Source organism: Sapajus apella, unplaced genomic scaffold (assembly GCF_009761245.1).
Source record: "Sapajus apella isolate SASKATOON/1434 unplaced genomic scaffold, GSC_monkey_1.0 scaffold39, whole genome shotgun sequence".
Taxonomy (NCBI): Eukaryota; Metazoa; Chordata; class Mammalia; order Primates; family Cebidae; genus Sapajus; species Sapajus apella.
Genome location: NW_022436979.1, coordinates 2,143,749 through 2,164,523, shown reverse-complemented (window position 1 = coordinate 2,164,523; position 20,775 = coordinate 2,143,749). Strand labels below are relative to the sequence as shown.

At 37.6% G+C, this 20,775-nt stretch overlaps 1 protein-coding gene across 3 annotated transcripts in view; it reads left to right on the top strand.

Moving 5' to 3' along the window:
• The window catches only part of LOC116565149 (probable ATP-dependent RNA helicase DDX60), a 102,976-nt gene that overhangs the window by 19,301 nt on the left and 62,900 nt on the right, over positions 1–20,775 (top strand). For 2 of the 3 annotated variants that reach the window (XM_032298612.1, XM_032298611.1), the window contains exons 7-13: positions 1,874–2,101; positions 10,329–10,487; positions 13,550–13,691; positions 14,948–15,103; positions 16,990–17,095; positions 17,552–17,667; positions 19,220–19,380. In XM_032298612.1, the coding sequence (XP_032154503.1) occupies positions 1,874–2,101; positions 10,329–10,487; positions 13,550–13,691; positions 14,948–15,103; positions 16,990–17,095; positions 17,552–17,667; positions 19,220–19,380 (1,068 nt within the window). Of the gene's footprint in view, positions 1–1,873; positions 2,102–10,328; positions 10,488–13,549; positions 13,692–14,947; positions 15,104–16,989; positions 17,096–17,551; positions 17,668–19,219; positions 19,381–20,775 lie in introns of those variants that run through there. The other variant, XM_032298613.1, reaches the window with a different exon arrangement.

Here is a 20,775-nt window from a genome sequence, read left to right as displayed (position 1 = left end):
CCCCCGTTTTAAATGCTCAATAGTATTCCATTGTGTATACATATCTCATTTTCACTGTCCGTTCATGTGTTGAAAAACACTTAGATTGATTTGAGTCTTGGCTATTGTGAACTGTGTGTCAATGAACATGGGACTGCAGATATCCCTTCAATATACTGTTAAAAGAGAAACTTCAGCCAAATTAAATTTAAAGGAGTTTAATTGAGCAATGAACGATTCACAAATTGGGTGGCCCCCAGAATCAAAGCAGATTCAGAGAGACTCCAGGGGTGCCATGTGGTTAGAACAAACTTGTAGGCAAAAAAAGTAAATTGATGTACAGGAATCAGGAGTGAGGCACAGAAGAGCTGGATTGATTACAACTCTGCATTTGCCTTATTTAAATGCTCAGCAGTGTATGAGTGATTGAAACATGGCTGCTGGGATTGGCCAAGACTCAGTGATTGTTACAGAAACATACTCCTAAACTAGGTTTTCAATCTTGTCTACATGTTAAGTTACATTGCAGTTCATCCACAAGGACTCAAATATAGAAGAGTGAAGTCCTTCTCAAGCCATATTTAGTTTGCTTTAGCCATACTAATTTCAGTTCCTTTGTACACATATCCAGACAAGGGATTACTGGGTGATATGGTAGCTCTAATTTTAGTTTTTTGAGGAAGCTTCATACCATTTTCCATAATGGCTGTACTAATTTAAATTCCTACCAACAATGTATTAGAGTTCTCTTTTCTCTGCTTCCTCTCTGACACTGTCATCTTTCATCTTTTTGATAAAAGCCATTCTGACAGATATGAGGTGACATCTCATTGTGGTTTTAATTTGCATTTGCCTAATTGATTAGTCTAATTAGTAATGCTGAGCATATTTTTTTTATGTACCTATTGGCCATTTGGTTGGTTGGTTGTGTGTTTTTAGTAATGTCTGTCCAAGTCCCTTGTCTATTTTTAAATTGGATTATTTGTTTTCTTACTATTGAGTTTGAGTTGTTTCTATACTTTAGATCTCAACTCCTTATTAAAGGTATGGTTTGGCTAGGCACAGTGGCTCATGCCTGTAATTGCAGCACTTTGGGAGGTCTAGGTGGGAGGACCATTTGAGGTCAGGAGTTCAAGACAAACCTGGCCAACATGGTGAACTCCCATCTCTACTAAAAATACAAAAAATAGCTGGGCGATAGTGGCAGGTACCTGTAATCCCAGCTACTGTGGAGGCTGAGGCAGGAGAATCACTTGAGCCTGGGAGACAGAGGTTGTGGTGAGCTGAGATTTGGCCACTGCACTCCAGTCTGCGTGAGAGAGTGAGACCCTGTCTCAGAATTAAAAAAAAAAAAAAAAAGAATAAATCTGTGGTTTGCAAATTCTGTGGATGGTCTGTGCTTCTTTTGCTGTGCAGGAGATGTTTAGTTTGATGCCATCCCATTTGGCTATTTTTGCTTTTGTTGCCTGTGTTTTTGCGGTGGTATCCAAAACAATCATTGCTCAGACCAGTGTTGTGGAGCTTTCCTGCTATGTTTTCTTCTAGTTATTTTACAGTTTCAGGTCTTATATTTAAGTCTTTAATCCATTTTGAGTTGCTTTTTTTTATATGGTATGAGGATGTAATTTCATTTATTCTCTTGGTATACAGTGAGCTCTTTCATTCTATGTACACAGGTTTCCTTTCATCTCAGAAAAATCTTCTCATTCCTTTTTTTTTTTAACTTTAAGTTCAGGGGCACATGTGTAGATTTTTAAACGTGTGTCATGGGATCTGTTTTACAGATTATTTTGTCACATATCTATTAAGCCTAGTTGTGCCCACTGATAAGATCACTTATGAATAAAAATATTTTTCTAAATAGATGACACGTTCCAATGTTTTTCTTTGACAGGCACATGAGACTATATCTCTGCTTACACAAATCTGGCCAGAAGGCTCTGACATTCGGCGTGTCTTTTGTGTTACTTCATGCTCATTGTCTTTGAGAATGTACCATCGCTTTTTAGAAAAGAGAAATCTCAGGGGATTCCACCAAGATGACCAAATAAGAACAGCTCCAGAGTGCAGCTCCAAGCAAGAAAGACGCAGAAGGCACGTGATCTCCACATCTCCATCCGAGGTACCAGGTTCATTTCAATGGGACTGGTTAGACAGTGGGTGTAGCCCAAGGAGGGCAAACTGTGGCAGGGAGGGGCCCTGCCTCACCTGGGAAGTGCAACTCACCAGAGCATCAGGGACATCCCCCTCCACTGGCACTCTGGTTCAGATACTGCACTTCTCCCATGCTTTCTGCAACCCACAGACCAGGAAATCCCCATCAGGCTGAAAAGCGCCACGAGTTACCAACACAGATCTGAGCGGCAGCTACAGCAGACGCTGCGGGTTGTCAGCACAGATCTGGGTGATCATGTTGACTAGCAACAAGAGCACCTGGCAGGGTGGAGCTACCCACTCCCCAGAAAGAGGGGGAGCTGAAAGCAGGGACACAGATGACATGGCTTGGTAGGTCCCACCCCCCAAAAGACCAACAAATTGAAGCCCTCTCACTTGAGAGTTTTGCAGCCAGCACATCAGTTTGACCTCAACCTGGGATGATTGATCCTGGTGGGTGGAAGGGCATCCGCCATTGCTGAGGGGGCCTAAACCTACCTGTGTAAACAAGAGCCAGAGGAAGCTTACATAGCAGCTGGACTGAGTTTATGACAGCCCAGCAGCGCCTCTGCAGGCAGACAAGGGACAGACTGCCTCCTCAAGCGGCTCCCTGACCCCTGTATGACCAAAAAGACATCTTATACAGGAGAGCTCTGGCTGTCACCTGGCAGGTACCCTTCCATGACAAAGCTACCAGAGGAAAGATCAGGCAGCAATACTTGCTGATCTGCAATCCCCACGGGTGATTCCCAGGCAAGCAAGATCTAGAGTGGACCTCCAGCAGTCCTACAGCAGAGGGGCCTGACTGTTAGAAGGAAAGATAAAAAACAAAAAGAAATAGCTTCAACATAAACAAAAAGGACATCCACTTAGAGAACCCATCAGAAATCACCAACTTGAAAGATCAAAGGTAGATAAATCCATGAAGATGGGAAGAAACAAGCCCCAAAAGTATGAAATCATCAAAGACCAGAATGCTTCTCCTCCAAGGGATCACAACTCCTCACCACCAAAGGAACAAAACAGGATGGAGAATGAGTTTGACGAATTGACAGAAGCAGATTTCAGAAGGTGGGTAATAACAAACTTCTCTGAACTAAAGGAACATGTTCTAACCCAATGCAAATAAACTAAAAACCTTGAAAAAAGATTAGACAAAATGCTAACTAGAATAACCAGCTTAGAGAAGAACATAAATGACTTGATGGAGCTGAAAAATACAGCATGAGAACTTCGCAAAGCATATACAAGTCTCAATAGCCGAACTGATCAAGCGGATATCAGAGATTGAAGATCAGCTCAATGAAATAAAATGAGAAGGCAAGATCAGAGAAAAAAAGAGTGAAAAGAAATGAGCAAAGCCTCCAAGATATATGGGATTATGTGAAAAGACCTAATCTCTGCTTGATCGGTATACCTGAACATGATGGGAGAATGAATCCAAGCTGGAAAACACTCTTCAGGTTACTACCCAGGAGAACTTCCCCAACTTAGTGAGGCAGATCAACATTCAAATCCAAGAAATGCAGAGAACACCACAAAGATATTCCTCAAGAAGAGCAACCCCAAGGCACATAATCATCAGATTCACCAGGGTTGAAATGTAGGAAAAAATGCTAAGGGCAGCCAGAGAGAAAGTTTGGGTCACCCACAAAGGAAAGCCCATTAGACTCACAGTGTATCTCTTGGCAGAAACCCTACAAGCCAGAAGAGAATGGGGGCCAATATTCAACATCCTTAAAGAAGAGAACTTTCAACCCAGAATCTCATTTCCAGCCAAACTAAGCTTCATAAGCAAAGGAAAAATAAAATCCTTTATGGACAAGCAATTGCTGGGAGATTTTGTCACTACCAGACCTGCCTTACAAGAGCTTCTGAAGGAAACACTAACCATGGAAAGGAACAAACAGTACCAGCCACTGCAAAAACATACCAAATGGTAAAGACCAATGACGCAATGATGGAACTGTGTCAACTAATCGGCAAAACAATCAGCCAGTAACAAAATGGCAGGATCAAATTCACACATAACAGTAGTAACGTTAAATGTAAATGGCCTAAATGCCCTGATCAAAAGACACAGACTGGAAAACTGGATAAAAAGTCAAGACCCATCAGTATACTGTATTCAGGAGACCCATCCTAAATGCAAAGACACACATAGACTCAAAATAAAGGAATAGAAGAAGATTTACCAAGCAAATGGAGAGGAAAAAAAAAAAAGCAGGGGTTGCAATCTTAGTCTCTGATAAAATAGACTTTTAACCAACAAAGATCAAAAGAGACAAAGAATGGCATTACATAATGGTAAAAGGATCAATCCAACAAAAAGAGCTAACTATCCTAAATATATATGCACCAAATCTCAGGAGCATCCAGATACATAAAGCAAGTTCTTAATGACCTACAAAGAGACTTAGATTTCTGCACAATAATAGTGAGAGACTTTAGCACTCCACTGTCAACATTAGACAGATCAACAAGACAGAAAATCAACAAGGATATCCAGGACTTGAATGCAGAACTGGAACAAGCAGACCTAGTATATATCTACAGAGTTCTCTACCCCAAAGCTACAGAATATGCATTCTTCTCAGCACCACATCACACTTACTCTAAAATTGACCACATAATTGGTAGTAAATCACTCCTCAGCAAATGCAAAAAGAAAAATGGAAATCACAACAAATAGCCTCTCAGACCACAGTGCAATCAAATTGTAACTCAAGATGAAGAAACTCATCCAAAACCACTCAACTACATGGAAATGCACAACTTGCTCCTGAATGACGAGTGGTTAAACAGTGAAACGAAGGCACAAATAAAGATAACTTGAAAACAATGAGAACGAAAACACAACATACCAGAATCTCTGGGACATATTTAAAGCAGCGTCTAGAGGAAAATTTGTAGCAATAAATGCCCACAAAAGCAGTGAGGGAAGATCTAAAAGTTGACATCCTATCATCCAAATTGAAAGAGCTAGAGGAGCAAGATCAAAAAACTCAAAAGCTAGCAGAAGACAAGAAATAACTAAGATCAGAGCAGAACTGAAGGAGATAGAGACACAAAAACCCTTCGAAAATCAGTAAATTCATGAGCTGGTTTTTTGAAAAGATCAAGAAAATAGACAGAGTGCTAGCCAGATTAATACAAAAGAAAAGAGAGAAGAATCGAATAGATGCAATAAAAAATGATAAAGGGGATATCACCATCAATTCAACAGTGGACACTTACACCCTCCCAAGCCTAAACCAGGAAGAAGTGAAACCCTGAATAGACCAATAACAAGAGCTGAAATTGAGGCAGCAATTAATAGCCTACCAACCAAAAGAAGTCCAGATCCAGATGGGTTTACAGCCAAATTCTACCAGATGTACAAAAAGGAGCTGGTAACATTCCTTCTGAAACTCTTCCAAACAACAACAAAAAAGGGAATCCTTCCTAACTCGTTTTATGAAACCAACATCATCCGATACCGAAACCTGGCAGAGACACAACTAAAAAAGAAAACTTCAGGCCAACATCCATAATGAACATCGACGCAAAAATCTTCAACAAAATACTGGCAAACCGAATGCAACATCACATGAAAAAGCTTATCCATCACAATCAAGTAGGCTTCATCCCGTAGATGCAAGGCTGGATCAACATATGCAAATCTATAAATGTAATCCATCACATAGAACAGAATCAAAGACAAAAACCACATGATTATCTCAATAGATGCAGAGAAGGCCTTCAACAAAATTCAACAGCCCTTCATGCTAAAAATTCTCAATAAACTAGGTTTCAATGGAATGTATCTCAAACTCACAGCCAATATCATACTGACAAACTCACAGCCAATAGCATATTGAATGGGCAAAAGCTGGAAGAATTCCCTTTGGAAACTGGCACTAGACAAGGATTCTCTCTCTCACCACTCCTATTCAATATAGTATTGGAAGTTCTAGCCAGAGCAATCAGGCAAGAAAAAAAAAATAAAAGGTATTCAATTAGGAAAAGAGGAAGTCAAATTGTATCTATTTGCAGACAACATGATTGTATATTTAGAAGACCCCATCGTCTCAGCCCAAAAGCTCCTTAAGATGATAAGCAACTTCAGCGAAGTCTCGGGATACAAAATCAATGTACAGAAATCACAAGCATTCCTACAAACCAATAACAGACAAAGAGCCAAATTATGAGCAAACTCCCACTCACAAGTGCTATAAAGAGAATAAAATACCTAGGAATACAACTAAAAAAGGATGTGAAGGACTCTTCAAGGAGAACTACACACCACTGTTCAAGGAAATAAGAGAGGACACAAACAGATGGAAAAACATTCCATGCTCCTGGTTTTGAAGAATCAATGTTGTGAAAATGGCTATAGTTCCCAAAGTAATTTATAGATTCAACGCTATCCCCATCCAGGTACCATTGACCTTCTTCACAGAACTGGAAAAAAACACCTTAAACTTCTTATAGAACCAAAAGAGAGCATGCATAGCCAAGACAATCCTAAGCAAAAAGAACAAAGCTAGCGGCATCACACTACCTGACTTCAAACTATACACACAAGGCTACAGTATTAAGAACAGCATGGTACTGGTACCAAAACAGAGATATAGACCAATGGAACAGAATAGAGGCCTCGGAAGTAATGCCACACATCCACAACCATCTAATCTTTGACAAACCTGACAAAAACAAGCAATGAGGGAAGGATTCCCTGTTGAATAAATGTTTTTGGGAAAACTGACTAGCTATGTGCATAAAGCTGAAACTGGATCCCTTCCTTACACCTTACAGCAAAATTAACTTCAGATGGATTAAAGATTTAAACATAAGACCTAACACCATAAAAATCCTAGAAGAAAGCCTAAGCAAACCATTCAGGACATAGGCATAGGCAAGGACTTCATGACTAAAGCACCAAAGGCAATGGCAACAAAAGCCAAAATAGACATATGGAATCTAATTAAACTTAAGAATTTCTGCACAGCAAAAGAAACAATCATCAGAGTGAACTGGCAACCAACAGAATGGGAAAAAAATTTGTAATCTAACCATCTGACAAAGGGCTAATATCCAGAATCTACAAAGAACTAAAGCAGATTTACAAGAAAAAAGCAAACAAACCCATCCAATAGTGGGTGAAAGATATGAACAGACACTTTTCAAAAGAGGATCTGTATGAGGCCAATAAACATGAAAAAATGCTCATTAGCACTGGTCATTACGGTAATGCAAATCAAAACCACATTGAGATACCATCTTACGCCAGTTAGAATGGCAATCGTTAAAAAATGTGGATACATCAGATGCTAGAGAGGATGTGGAGAAATAGGAACATTTTTACACTGCCATTTGGAGTGTAAATTAGTTCAACCATTGTGGAAGACAGTGTGGCGATTCCTCAAGGATCTAGAAATAGAAATTCCATTTGACCCAGCAATCCCATTACTGGGTATATACCCAAAGGACTATGAATCGTTCTGTTATAAAGACACATGCACACCTGTGTTTATTGTGGCACTGTTTACAATAGCAAAGACCTGGAACCAACCCAAATGCCCATTGATGATAGACTGGAAAAGGAAAATGTGGCACATACACACCATGGAATACTATGCAGCCATAAAAAAGGATGAGTTCATGTCTTTGCAGGGATATGGATGAATCTGGAAACCACCATTCTCAGCAAACTGACACAAGACTAGAAAACCAAACACTGCATGTTCTTACTCTTAGGAGGGTGTTGAACCATGAGAACACATGGGCACAGGGAGAGGAATGTCACACACTGGGGTGTGTTGGGGGCTGGAGGCTAGGGAAGGTACAGTGGGGCCTGGGGAAGTTGGGGAGGAATACTATTGGGAGAAATGCCTGATGTAGGTGTCGAGGTGATGGAGACAGCAAACCACCATGGCATGTGTATACCTATGTAACAATCCTGCAAGATCTGCACATGTACCCCAGAAATTAAAGTACAACAATTTTTAAAAAAAGGAAACAAATTCCTCCTCTTGTCAGAAAACAGACCCAACAGGTGTGTTTGTTATAACTTTACTGGGAAATACTATTGCTCTCCACCTAGGAAGTTTTATTGATTTGTATCTTTCATTTCCTCTAATTGGTACTTCATGTTTTTCTCTTATTTATATACACTTCAAAAACTAAAATTGAAATTTATGTTTATCAGGAAACACTTATTGTGCCATTCAATGATTTAACATTTTACTATGTGGATGTTTCCCTTAGTATATATTGAGTCTAAATCATCGAAAGGAAAATGAAACAAGACAGGATATTAGTACTTGGTGGAAGCCTACTATGCGACTTTGTTTTGGGCTTTTTATTTGCGTTGTGCCATGAAATCCTCACAACAGCCTTGTGAGATATTTCACATATGAGAACACTGAAGTTGAAATAGTCCAGGTAACGTTTTTCAAACCAGAGCTATTAAATAGCAATGTGGATGGAGCTCTGGTCTGTGTTGGGCAAATTTCACACTGCCAACTGTCTGGTTTTTTCTTTTTTGAGAGGGAGTCTAACTCCTGTTGCTCAAACTGGAGTGCAGTGGCACAATCTCGGCTCACTGCAACCTCCGCCTCTTGGGTTCAAGTGATTCTCCTGCCTCAGCCCCCTGGGTAGTGTGGTGGTAACAGGTGCACACCACCATGCCTGGTTAATTTTTTCTATTTTTAGTAGATATGGGTTTCACCATGTTGATGAGGCTAGTCTTGAACTCCTTACCTCAGGTGATCCACCCACCTTGGCCTCCCAAAGTGCTAGGATTATAGGTGTGAGCCACCGCGCCCAGCCACCAACTGTCTTTTGAAAGAACATTCCTACTGTAGTGTCTTGGCGTCATCCTAGCCAGAAAGATACTAACATTTTTAACCCTCTTTATGGCTAATAAAGTCCATTAAGAATCTGTTGGCCAGTCTGGATTCCTTCCCCAAATACACAGTGGTCTCTACATATATGTGCTTATGGGTGGGCATGTGCATACACACACACACACTCTTACACACTCAGACACACATGTATACACATACTATTCTGTATATGATCTCCTGGGGGATTCTGGCTAAAGATTTCTGTTAAAGAGAAATGAAGTTCTGAACATTTCAGAAATGTTCAGGGCTCATTATCTTTTACCTAGCATCCTTATAATTGTTTTTCCAATATCTGGTTGAATATATTTTTAGTGAAACATTTCTTCATGACTAGATGTGCTATTATAAATCATTCTCACAAAAGTGATGCTAAGTCAAATCTGTCTCTCTGGGACTTCTAATGATTAGACTCTATTTGGCCTTCTGGAGGTGCCTTGATGAAATCCTACACTTGCTTCTTTGACAGCTCTGTAAATGTTTGACGGTAGCTATCACGTTCTTGTCCCACAGTGTCAGATGTGCCCACTTCTTTACCCTTGTTCTCATGGGGCAGGTTTTTCAGATCTGTTACCATCCTGGTGTCCTCGACCTGGTAATTTCAATATTATCCTAAAAATATGATGCCTTGGATGGAATAGAGCATTTAATATATGGCTCCATCCATGCAGAGTCCTGTGAAATTATGACTTCGTTAGTTGCTTGATCAGCTCATGTAGAGTTTGGCTTAACTAAAAATCCTGAAAATTGTCTTATTTTAACTACTGTTAAGCTGGCAGCTGCTGCTCCACTTATCTCACATCTGTATAAATGCAGTAGAGTTTATGTTATAAAGAAAAGGAAAGTCTTTACAAAATGTAGAATGAAAAATGTAATAATTCGGCTGGGCGCGGTGGCTCACGCCTGTAATCCTAACACTTTGGAAAGCCGAGACGGGTGGATTACCTGAGTTCGGGGGTTCGAGACCAGCCTGGCCAACATGGTGAAACCCTGTCTCTACTATAAATACAAAAGTTAGCTGGGCCTGGTGGTGAGTACCTGTAATCCTACCTACTCAGGAGGCTGAGGCAGGTGCATTGCTTAAAACTGGGGGTCAGAGGTTGCAGTGAGCTGAGATTGTGCCACTGCACTCCAGCCTGGATGAAAGAGTGAAACAAAAAAAGAAAAAAATAATAAAAGAAAAAGAAAAAAGTAATAATTCCTGATTTCTGTGCAGCAAAGGTGGCTGCCAGCTCCTGTGGTCCTATATGCTTATTATGCAGTGTCACATCCTGCTGTTCTCTGGCTTACCTTCTTTATTTTATTCAGGTGAAAAGTAATGGCTTAACCCTGCAGGAGATGGAAGATTTGTGTAAACTGCATTGTCTCACTGTGGTTCTTCTACTCCATCTGCCTCTTTCTCAAAGAGCTTGTGCTAGATTCATCACTTCCCACTGGGCGGAGGACACGAAGCCTTTATTAAAAATGGTAAATGTACTCTTGATTAGTTTACTATTTTTGTATTTTGAATGTTTGGTAGATAAAAACCACAATAACTTTTAAAATTCACTTATGTGGGACTACTTTTAGTTTAATGGCCTACATCAATCACTTTCTAATTTCAGCATCTATGTTTAGGAGAACTAACACATAGCATGATATATATCTAACCTAAGGAAAAAGCCTCTCTATTTATCTGTCGTTAAATCTCTGCCAAGATCAGGTTTTTGTGTTATCAACTATAGTTGATAACACAACGATATCTGCTCTTTCTCTTAAGAGCAGATCACTGTGGTCTGCTCTTAAGAGAAACTAAAGAAATCAATGTAATAGTTTATTACTTTCTGTTATAAAGAATATTTAGAGACAATTTGGAGACTTTAGGAAAACAGAAGCAAAAACAAAAGAAAAACTTCCCCATAGGACTACCACTTAAATCATTGCAGCTAACTATTAACATTTTGGTGTATTCTCTATATTTTACATGCATATGTTTTTCTGATGTTTTATTGTTTCTTATATTGGAACTCTATATACACACATATAATTTTCTTTTCATGTTTTTCTATTTTCTTTTACAATATTAGTTAGTATCACTTTTAATGGCTACTAGTTATCTTTTAGTATCATGGTTTACTTACCCATCTCTCTATTATGAAATATTAAGAAGACTTTGATGTATTAGAGATGCTGTTATTCTCTTTGTGTATAAGCCTTTTCCTTTAATTTGGGGTTATTGATTTTGGCTTGAGAGCTAGAAATGGGATTGATGAATCAATTGGCATGAACTTTTTTAAGGATCATGATACATGTAGTTAAATGTTCAAGGAAAGTATTTTATAACCAATCAACTAGGAAGCCAGGCCATAGACATTTAGTGCATTGTGCTTATCACTGGGACAGAATAAGGAAAATAAAGACATATTTGCCCTTCCCACTCTAACCCCTTCAGAGAGCTATATTTTCCAGAGAAGACAGATATTAAATTTTAAAAGTAATTATGAAGAAGTAACCATAGGATGCTTTATAATCTGATAATAAAAAGATCCAACATAGTCTGAAAACAGTGGTTCTTCTAAAGGAATGAAGAGACCCAAGTCCTGAAGAAAGGGAGGGAGTTAGCAGGATGGAGAGAGGATGAAGCCGGATTCCAGGGCATCAGTCAGCATGTGTGATTATCCTGAGGATGGCGTCACCAAGGGACTGAGATATGTCTATCATAGTAGGGGTAGGAAAAATTCGGGAAAGTGATGAAGCTGAAGAGGTGGGTAAGAGACAAGTCCAATAGGATTCTGTATGCCCTGTGAAGAGAATGGAGATAGAGCTTGAGAAAGGCACAATGAGGATCCACTGGATGGTTTCAAATGGATGAGCGGCACTTGCATTGGAAAAAACTTTCCTTGACTTGCAGTGCAGAGTGTGCACTGCTGGGGCAGAACAGGGGGGATTCGTGGAAATTAGGTGACTATTACCTCAGTCATGTACGTGTGGATGGTGTTAGGGATCAGCGAGGGGTAAATAGAGATGAATAGCAGTGGGCGATTCTGAGAGCTATTTAAGGTGAAGAATGACAGATTTAGTGACTGAGTGTGGGGAATGTGGGAAAGGAAGGAGTCAAATAGCTCCCAGATCCCTAGCTTGAGCCTTTTGGGGATGCTGCCATTGGATGAAGGGCACATTAGTGGGGAAGGACTGTGAGTTTCTTTTCTGGAAATATCGAGTTTAAAGTGCCAATGAAATGTCCATATGGAGATATCTAGTAAACAATTTGAAACAATGGTTTGGACTTGGAAGGATCGAATGGGCTAGAGATAAAAGCTTAGGAATTGTTACCCTATGGATGTTAATTGATGCTATGCTAAGAGATGAAATTATTCTGGAAGAGAGATATGGTAAGACAGCTGAGGACAGGGAGTTCAAATATTCCAATATTAAACACTTAACTATGTGTTGAGCCACGCAAAAGACACTGAGAAGGAATCACGTAGATAAATAGGAATAAAATCAAGGAGAATGGGTTGTCCCGAAGGTCAAAGGAACTGGGCAATTCAAAAGGTGGCTGTGATTCATAGTATCAGCTGCCATAGGGGATTGTAATAGGCAGAGGACTGAAAATACATCAGTTTTAATGACGCGGAGCTCACTATGGATCATAATTAAGAGACTAATTAAGGTCTAGGTTGTACTTTTAGCGAATAGGAAACATCCGTCTTTAATTAGACATGCAACGATCCTCTTATGCCCTCATTTTGCAAAGGAAAAACTTGGCCTCAGCCTCAGGGTCCATGAGCACAGCTAATGAATGATCAAGTTGAGATCTGACTTCCCTCTGTCCAGCTTCCAAATATGTGCCCTATGGAGCAACAGCTGATTAGCCCGTAGTCAGCCACCTGTCTTGCCTTTCCCATATTCCACGCCTCATTTTTGGTAACACCCAGTAGCTTGAAGTGTAATTTCAGATAGCCCCTAATATTTTCACTATAAAAGTATTTTTGAGGCCTCTGGAGAAAGCAACTAAGCAAATCATAGAAGGGATCTTTCCATGAGGTTTACTCTCAACCTTGAAGATGGAGATCAACCAGGTAGGTGGATGGAAATCTTAGAGTTTGAAGGATTCAGCATCTTCTAGGTCCCTGAACACTCAAACACATTATTTTAAAAAAATGCTCTTTTGACCTGAAAGTTAAATCTGAGCATATTAAAATCTAAATAAAGAACAGAAGCACATTTCAAAGCAGGAATATTTTTGTAACCTTAGGATTCTATCTGTGGGTAACTGTGAGAAAAATACTATTTTGAGAGTCAAGTGTAGATTTCCCTGATTCAGGATAAAGCACTATATGGAACACATTTTTTGGATCAGTTTTTATTTTATTTTATGCTTTAATTCCTTAAGGTATAAAGTATTCACCATTTCTCAGCCTGAATGTGCTTTCATTAGTAAGAATTGGAACCGTGCTGTGCACCGTCTTTCAGTTCAGAAGCATATGAACTCTATAGTTTATTAATATGAAAATTGCCAATAACTTGGTTTTCTTTTCAATTTTCAGAAAAAGTGGTGTGAATATTTTGTCTTAAGAAATATACATATTTTTGAATTCTGGAATCTGAACTTAATTCACCTTTCTGACTTAAGTGATGAGCTTTTGTTGAAGAATATTGCTTTTTACTATGAAAATGAAAATATAAAAGGTACCATCTCAGTATATTATAATAATTGTATTTTCATCCACAGACAAGCCTTATAAGGAATTTAAAACTGCAAAATAATTTTTCTATATTTTCAACATATAACATAGCAATTATATTCATTTTTCATCTTTGTTCATATATGTATGTAATTTTTTAGTTGCAATCAGAGGGAATGCTGTATTTTAAAATATTTCTTCAGTTAATATTACATTAAAAGTATTTCTGGAGAAAATGTATGTTTGCACGTTCAGCATTTTCAATTAATATCAAAAGTTGAATTTTTCATTTAAATGCATACATAATATTCATAAAATTTAATTAATTTAATCATTTCACTGCCATTAAGATATTTAGGAAATTTAATTTTTTTCCAAAAGATAAGGCTGATTTATATATTTTATATATAATTTGTTTTTCTTTCCTTAATATCTTTTCTTAAGATAAGGTTTCTGATGTTTCCTAATAGTTAAACAAAACAAAACAAAACAAAAACATATTTGGACAGAACTCTAACTGATTGAACATTATTGAAGTTTTGACCACTGTGATGTGGTTCCTTCATATTGTAATCACCATAATAAATTGGCTGCATGTAAACTTAACAATCCTTTACAAATTTTTCTCATATCTCAAAAATTAAAGTTTTTATTCAGTTTTGTTGGCTGTAAAGTTATGTGTGGCATGACGTTTTTATTACCTTAAAGAGTAGTTAAATGTTCATGATTTTGTTTTGTTTTGTTTTGAGATGGAGCCTTGCCCTGTCACCAGGCTGGAGTGCAGTGGTGCAATTTCGGCTCACTGCAGCCTCCACCTCCTGGGTTCAAGCGATTTTTCTGCTTAGCCTCCCAAGTAGTGGGGACCACAGGCGTGTGCCACCATGCCTGGCTAATTTTTGTATTTTTAGTAGAGACAGGGTTTCACCATGTTGGCCAGCATGGTCTTGATCACTTGACCTCGTGATCTGCCCACCTCAGCCTCCCAAAGTGCTGGGATTACAGGCTGATTTGTTTTTTTAGTTAATATAGTTACAATTTTAATACTTAGTTATTAAAACGAAAACAGGATAAACATTACAGTCTGTATCTCTTTGTCAACACTAGTGACTATTTTCATTTATGTCCAATGTGGAACTCACTAAAAATTTCACCGTGTAGAAAGTATTTCAGAATTCCATGAATTTACTCAAAATGTGGCTAATGATTCTTTGTGTGGGTGTGAATGGCTTCTAATATTTAGTGTTTTTAATTGTTATGTAGGCCTACATTTGAATTTGGGAGATACCATTATGAAAGATTATGAATATCTCTGGAATACCATATCAAAGGTGGTCAGAGACTTTGAGGTTGGACAGCCATTTCCTCTGAGAACAACAAAATTTTGTTTTCTTCAAAAGACACTATCACCAATCAAAGGTAATAAACTTCTAATTTAATCTGAAATGAAAGCACCATTCCTCTGAAAATGTTTAGTAAACACCACTAATTCAGTGCTGCAAGAATAAATAATTTTCTGACACTTGATTTTAACAATAAAAATAAGTTACCTTTATTTTATCTCCTTGGAGTGGTATGCTATAATAATAAAGGTTTACATTTTGCTTATAATTAATATTGTTTCAATTATGAAACACAGCCAGATATATGTGACTTCCGTTTCCAGTAATATGGCAGTATAGGTCAACAGAAAAATCTCTTTGTGTAAAACATCTGAAATGCTGGATAAGAGACACCAAACATCTTTTCATATAATTATGGCTAAGCTCAAAACAATAGAAGAGGAATCCTGGGGGCTGAAAAATTTAGGGAGGACCACGTGGGCTCTCTGGCTCTTTTAGGCAGCAAGTTGCAGGGGCTTAAATCAAAAAGGATCCGGACAAACACAGGCAGAGGGAGCGCCAGGAGCTCAGGCAGAGCAATGGTGTTTTACCTGGAATCATGGGCCAGACGTTCCATAGAAAGTCATCCATTCCTCCATTATCATCATCATGTACACCATATGTATGTATGTATGTATCTATCATCTATCTGTCATCTATCTACCTCTATCTATCTATCTATCTATCTATCTATCTATCTATCTATCTATCATCTATCTATCATATATTCCCTATTAATTATCTATTATCTATCAATCATCTGTCATCTACCTACCTATCTTCTATTAATCATCCATTATCGATCCATTTATCTATCTATCTATCTTTCTGATGTGCGTGTGTGTGTGTGTGTGTGTGTGTGTGTGTGTCTAAAATCAAGGAGGATCAAAGAGAATATTGCAATGGAATCAAATAATTTCACTATCATCTGTATTTTTCCCTGCTTCTTTATTTCATTTTCATTAATGTGTGTGTGTGTATGTGTGTGTGTGGTGTGTGTATATATGGATCATCATATGTATCTATCATCTATGTACCTATCTTCAATCTATCAGTCATCTATTTATCATCTTTCTATTCCCTATCTATTAATCATCTATCTATCTATCTATCTATCATCTATCTACCTATATTTTATCAATTATCTATCACCTATTATTCTCCATTAATCACCTATCTATCATTTATTATCTATCAATCATCTGTCATCTATCTATTATCTATCTACCTATCATCTATCTATCTATCTATTATCTATCTATCTATTTATCTATCTATCTGTCTATCATCTATCTATCTCGTGTGTGTGTGTGTGTGTGTGTGTGTATAAAATCAAGGAGGATCCAAGAGAATACTGTAATGGTATCAAATAATTTCACTACCATCTGTATTTTTCCCTACTTCTTTTTTATTTCATTTTTATGAAAGTCTCTCTCTGTGTGTATATGTACATGTATATAGATATAGATATATAATCTCTGAGGTTTCCATCCTCAAACTCTTTGCTTGTAATAAGAAATAATAAAAGGAACTCACACTTGAAAATAAAAGGCATAAGTATTTTTCCCTTCTCCCTCCCTCCTTCCCTCCCTCCCTTCCTTCCTTTCTTCCTTCCTCCCTTCCTCCTATCTGATTTATCCATCTATGATCTATCTACTTACCTATTCATACATCCACCCATCCCCCCACCTACACATCCCCCATACATATCCACATATATTCCAAAATACTGTCTAATTCTTTATACTCTGCTGTATGCCAAAATCTTTTACTGTGGGAAATAGCTTTCTAAGAAGGGCTTAACTTGATACATATAAATAAGATTAAGGTAAAATGTTTTTAATGTGAAATTTTAGAAAATAATACATAATATTCCTGTCTGAAAGCTTTACATTTGTCCTTGTCTCCATTTTTTGTTTACAGACAGCTCCAGTGAAATGGTGCCAAATTTGGGTTTTATTCCAATGTCATCTTCTCTGGTTGATCAATTTGCTGGAGATATTTTGAAAGATTTGCCTTTTCTAAAGAGGTATGAGGCCCACAAGTGTGCCTTAATAAATACTTGTATGGAATGCGGGAGTTATTCAACAAAGCTTATTTGAAATGCAGAAGACTGGAGTACATGACATGTAGCATGTGTCTGTAATACACAATGAATTAAAAATCAAAACTTTCAGTGCCCTTTGGCCATTACTATGTAAAAATCTATATAGCTTTTAATCTTAGAGTAAATCACTACAGCTGCGTATTTTAAATTAATGAATTAGTTAATGAATATTAGTTGATACCGATGGGACTGTTAGAGACAAGGAGTAGATTTTGATTTATTAAACCTCTAATAAACTGCTCTTTAGATTCTATCACCCACATGATATTGTAGAAAGAAGGGTAGCTATGATTTTAAAAAAATATCATAAAATAAAATGTGTGCTGTGTTATATTTGGAAGTGTGCAATTTAAAATATGCCCTTTTTTTGTCTCACAGTGATGATCCCATTGTTACCTCACTGGTTAAACAAAGGGAATTTGATGAGCTTGTCCACTGGCATTCTCATAAACCCCTGAGTGATGATTATGACAGGACCAAAAGTCAGTTTGATGGTGAGCTCTGTGACGGGTGAAATAAACTTAAATCTACTTGACTCTCTACCTTTTACTTTATAGTGGAAAATTATCATATCATGAGACACAAATTAAAATTTTTGAATATAGTCTACGAGATATTTAGATGTGCATTGGGAAAGACCGTAATGATAACTTCTCTTTTTCTTTACCGACAGTCATACGTATGTAGATATGTAGGTGTTTAGGAGAAAGTGCTAGAAGTTGTTTTAGGGAAAGATGGTTTGTAGTTTAAGCAATGTATGTATTCCTTGGAGTCAGATATATTGAGATCATAGTCTTTCAAGCAGTTTTACCTGTTTACACACCATCCGATTCACTGCATGTAATGAGCACCAGCATTCTCTCCGCCTTCATGGTCAGGGTGGCTGAAACTACAAAAGGAGGCCCATGAAACCACTAACAGTGGATCGCCAGAGACTGACTTAGGGGTCTAGTCTTCATCTCAGCTTTCTGTATCCCTGTTCTTTCCACCCCCCGCCCCAATTAGAGTTGAAAAGACTTACTCTGAGAATAATCTAGGAGTAGGCATAGCAAGTATGCTCATATGAAGTACTTATTAGCCTGGTATGTAAATAATGACCAACGTGTGGGGGCATGCTTTCGATGAACCGTTAACATGCTTCCGAGTGGTTTGATGTATATAGTTACAGACATAGAAAAATTAATCATCTTAGTTATTGCATTTCCATGAGTGTTATAGTTTTTTATGGAGGTAAGGGAGTAAGACATACCTTGACTATTATTGGGACTTCCTTTTTTTTTTTTTTTTTTTTTTTTTTTTTTTGAGATGGAGTTTCACTCTGTCGCCCTGGCTAGAGTGCAGTGGTGCGATCTCGGCTCACTGCAGCCTCTGCCCCCCAGGTTCAAGTGATTCTTCTGCCTCAGCCTCCCAAGTAGCTGGGATTACAGGTGTGCACCATCATAACTAGCTAATTTTGTATTTTTAGTAGAGATGGGGCTTCACCATGTTGGTCAGGCTGGCTTGAACTCCTGATCTCAGAAGATCCACCCACCTCCCAAAGTGCTGGGATTAGGTGTGAGCCACTACACCTGCCGTTTATTGGGACTTCTTATTAGATTTTATCAGTTTAGCTGCCGTGCTCTGGGCTCTGGCTCTGTGGCTATGGTCTGGAGTAAGGATTTTTTCTAGGCAGTGATGCAAGAAGTCAGAATAATTTAGAAGTTTGTCTTCTTGACTCTGCCTCTACTTTCTTCTTAAACTAATTCACAGGGCAGAGGACATAGGTAATGCCTGGAATCTGTCCTTTTTTCATTGCACTCTGATACTTGATTTAGGGGGTAGACCATTAAAGTAAGTTTTGTCACTTCCACCTTTTAAATAAGAGAAAGAATTATTATCCACAGATAATCTGATTTTACATTCTCTCTTTAGGAAGCATAATAAGATTAAATTACTTTCCACTAATTTAACTACTGGATATGGGATAATCTGAAGAATTGATGAGAATGCTATTGAAAAACTACAGTAATGTTACATTTTAAGTCTTTTTTTTTCTTTTTTTTTCAGAAAAATCTAGAGATCCTCGTGCTCTTAAATCTCTGCAGAAGTATCATGTTTTCCAACGATTTTATGGGAATTCATTAGAAATGGTCTCTTCAAAAGTCATCGTGACTCAAACTATTAAGTCAAAGAAAGATTTTAGTGGGCCCAAGAGCAAAAAGGCACATGTAGGTCCTATAAATTCTATCAAATTTAAAAATTTTTCTTTTTCTTTTCTCAAGTTGATATTTGTTATCTCTTTGGTGTTTTCTTTTTATATAATGCTTTTTCTTTATATATATATATACAGACACACACACACACACACACACATATATATATGCATTTATTTTTATATGTGATTACTTATTCTTTTAATTACTTGCTGAAAAAGCCTAACTTGCATAAAAAAGTTGTAATGGTATTCTATACATAATAACATATGTATCTATTTGAAAAACAATTAAGTGATTAAAGTTTTGTGTTTAGAAATGTTGAAATAACATTAAAAATATAGGCTAGGCACGGTGGCTCACACCTGTAACCCCAGTGCTTTGGGAGGCTGAGGCAGGTGAATCACAAGGTCAGGAGTTTGAGACCAGCCTGGACAACATGGTGAAACCCCTTCTGTATAAAAAATACAAAAAAATTTAGCCAGGCATGGTGGCAGTCACCTGTAATCACAATGACTCAGGAGGCTGAGGCAGGAGAATCACTTGAACTGGGGAGGTAGAGGTTGCAGTGAGCCGAGATTGTGCCACTGCACTACAGCCTGGGCGACAGTGTGAGACTCCGTCTCAAAATATATGTATTTGTTTATTAGTTAATGGGAGTGAAAATCTTTTTCATATAGGTGGTAAAAATAGATATGAAATACTTATCTACTTTTTTCTAAATTATAAAGATTGTTTACACTTTTACAAAGTATTTAAATGACTGATTAACACCCCGTTTTTGGGGTAGAAGGTTAGATCTCTCCATTTCCTTTTTCTGTGTGGGTTGGACTCCTGTGACCTTTCCTTTTTCCTTCTTGGGATTGTTGTTTTTCTACGCTTTTCCCAAGGGCCATAACTGGGGAATTAGTTATTATTCCAGAACTAGGTTGTAACTTTCCTTATTTACTTAGTAATAAGGAAAGCTGCAACCTATTTCTGGAATAATAATACTATAATAATAATAATACTCCAATGAGTAAATATGGAAAGTTACAATCTATTCCTGGAATAATAATTCTAATAGCTTATGATCTGAAAATTATCAGTTGATAATTCCTGATAACATTAATGTTTAAGTACAGAAATTTTTATTTTAAAACTGAATTTTCTGATTTTATGACTTTAGAGGAAGGTCATAAAGGTTTCCATTTTAAACAAATGGGAAACTCATCAGGCTTTAGCATATTTCTGTGGGCCTCAAAGTTGGAGATTTGGGAATGGCATTTCTTTTCACAAAAAGTTTCTCCCAAGATAAAACTTTTAATATAAAAAGAAAGTACCAACTTAACAAAACCAATGATGAATAAAGGCATTTGTCACATGTCTGCCTTAATAGACTGAAATAACATGGTGAAGTTATCAGAAATG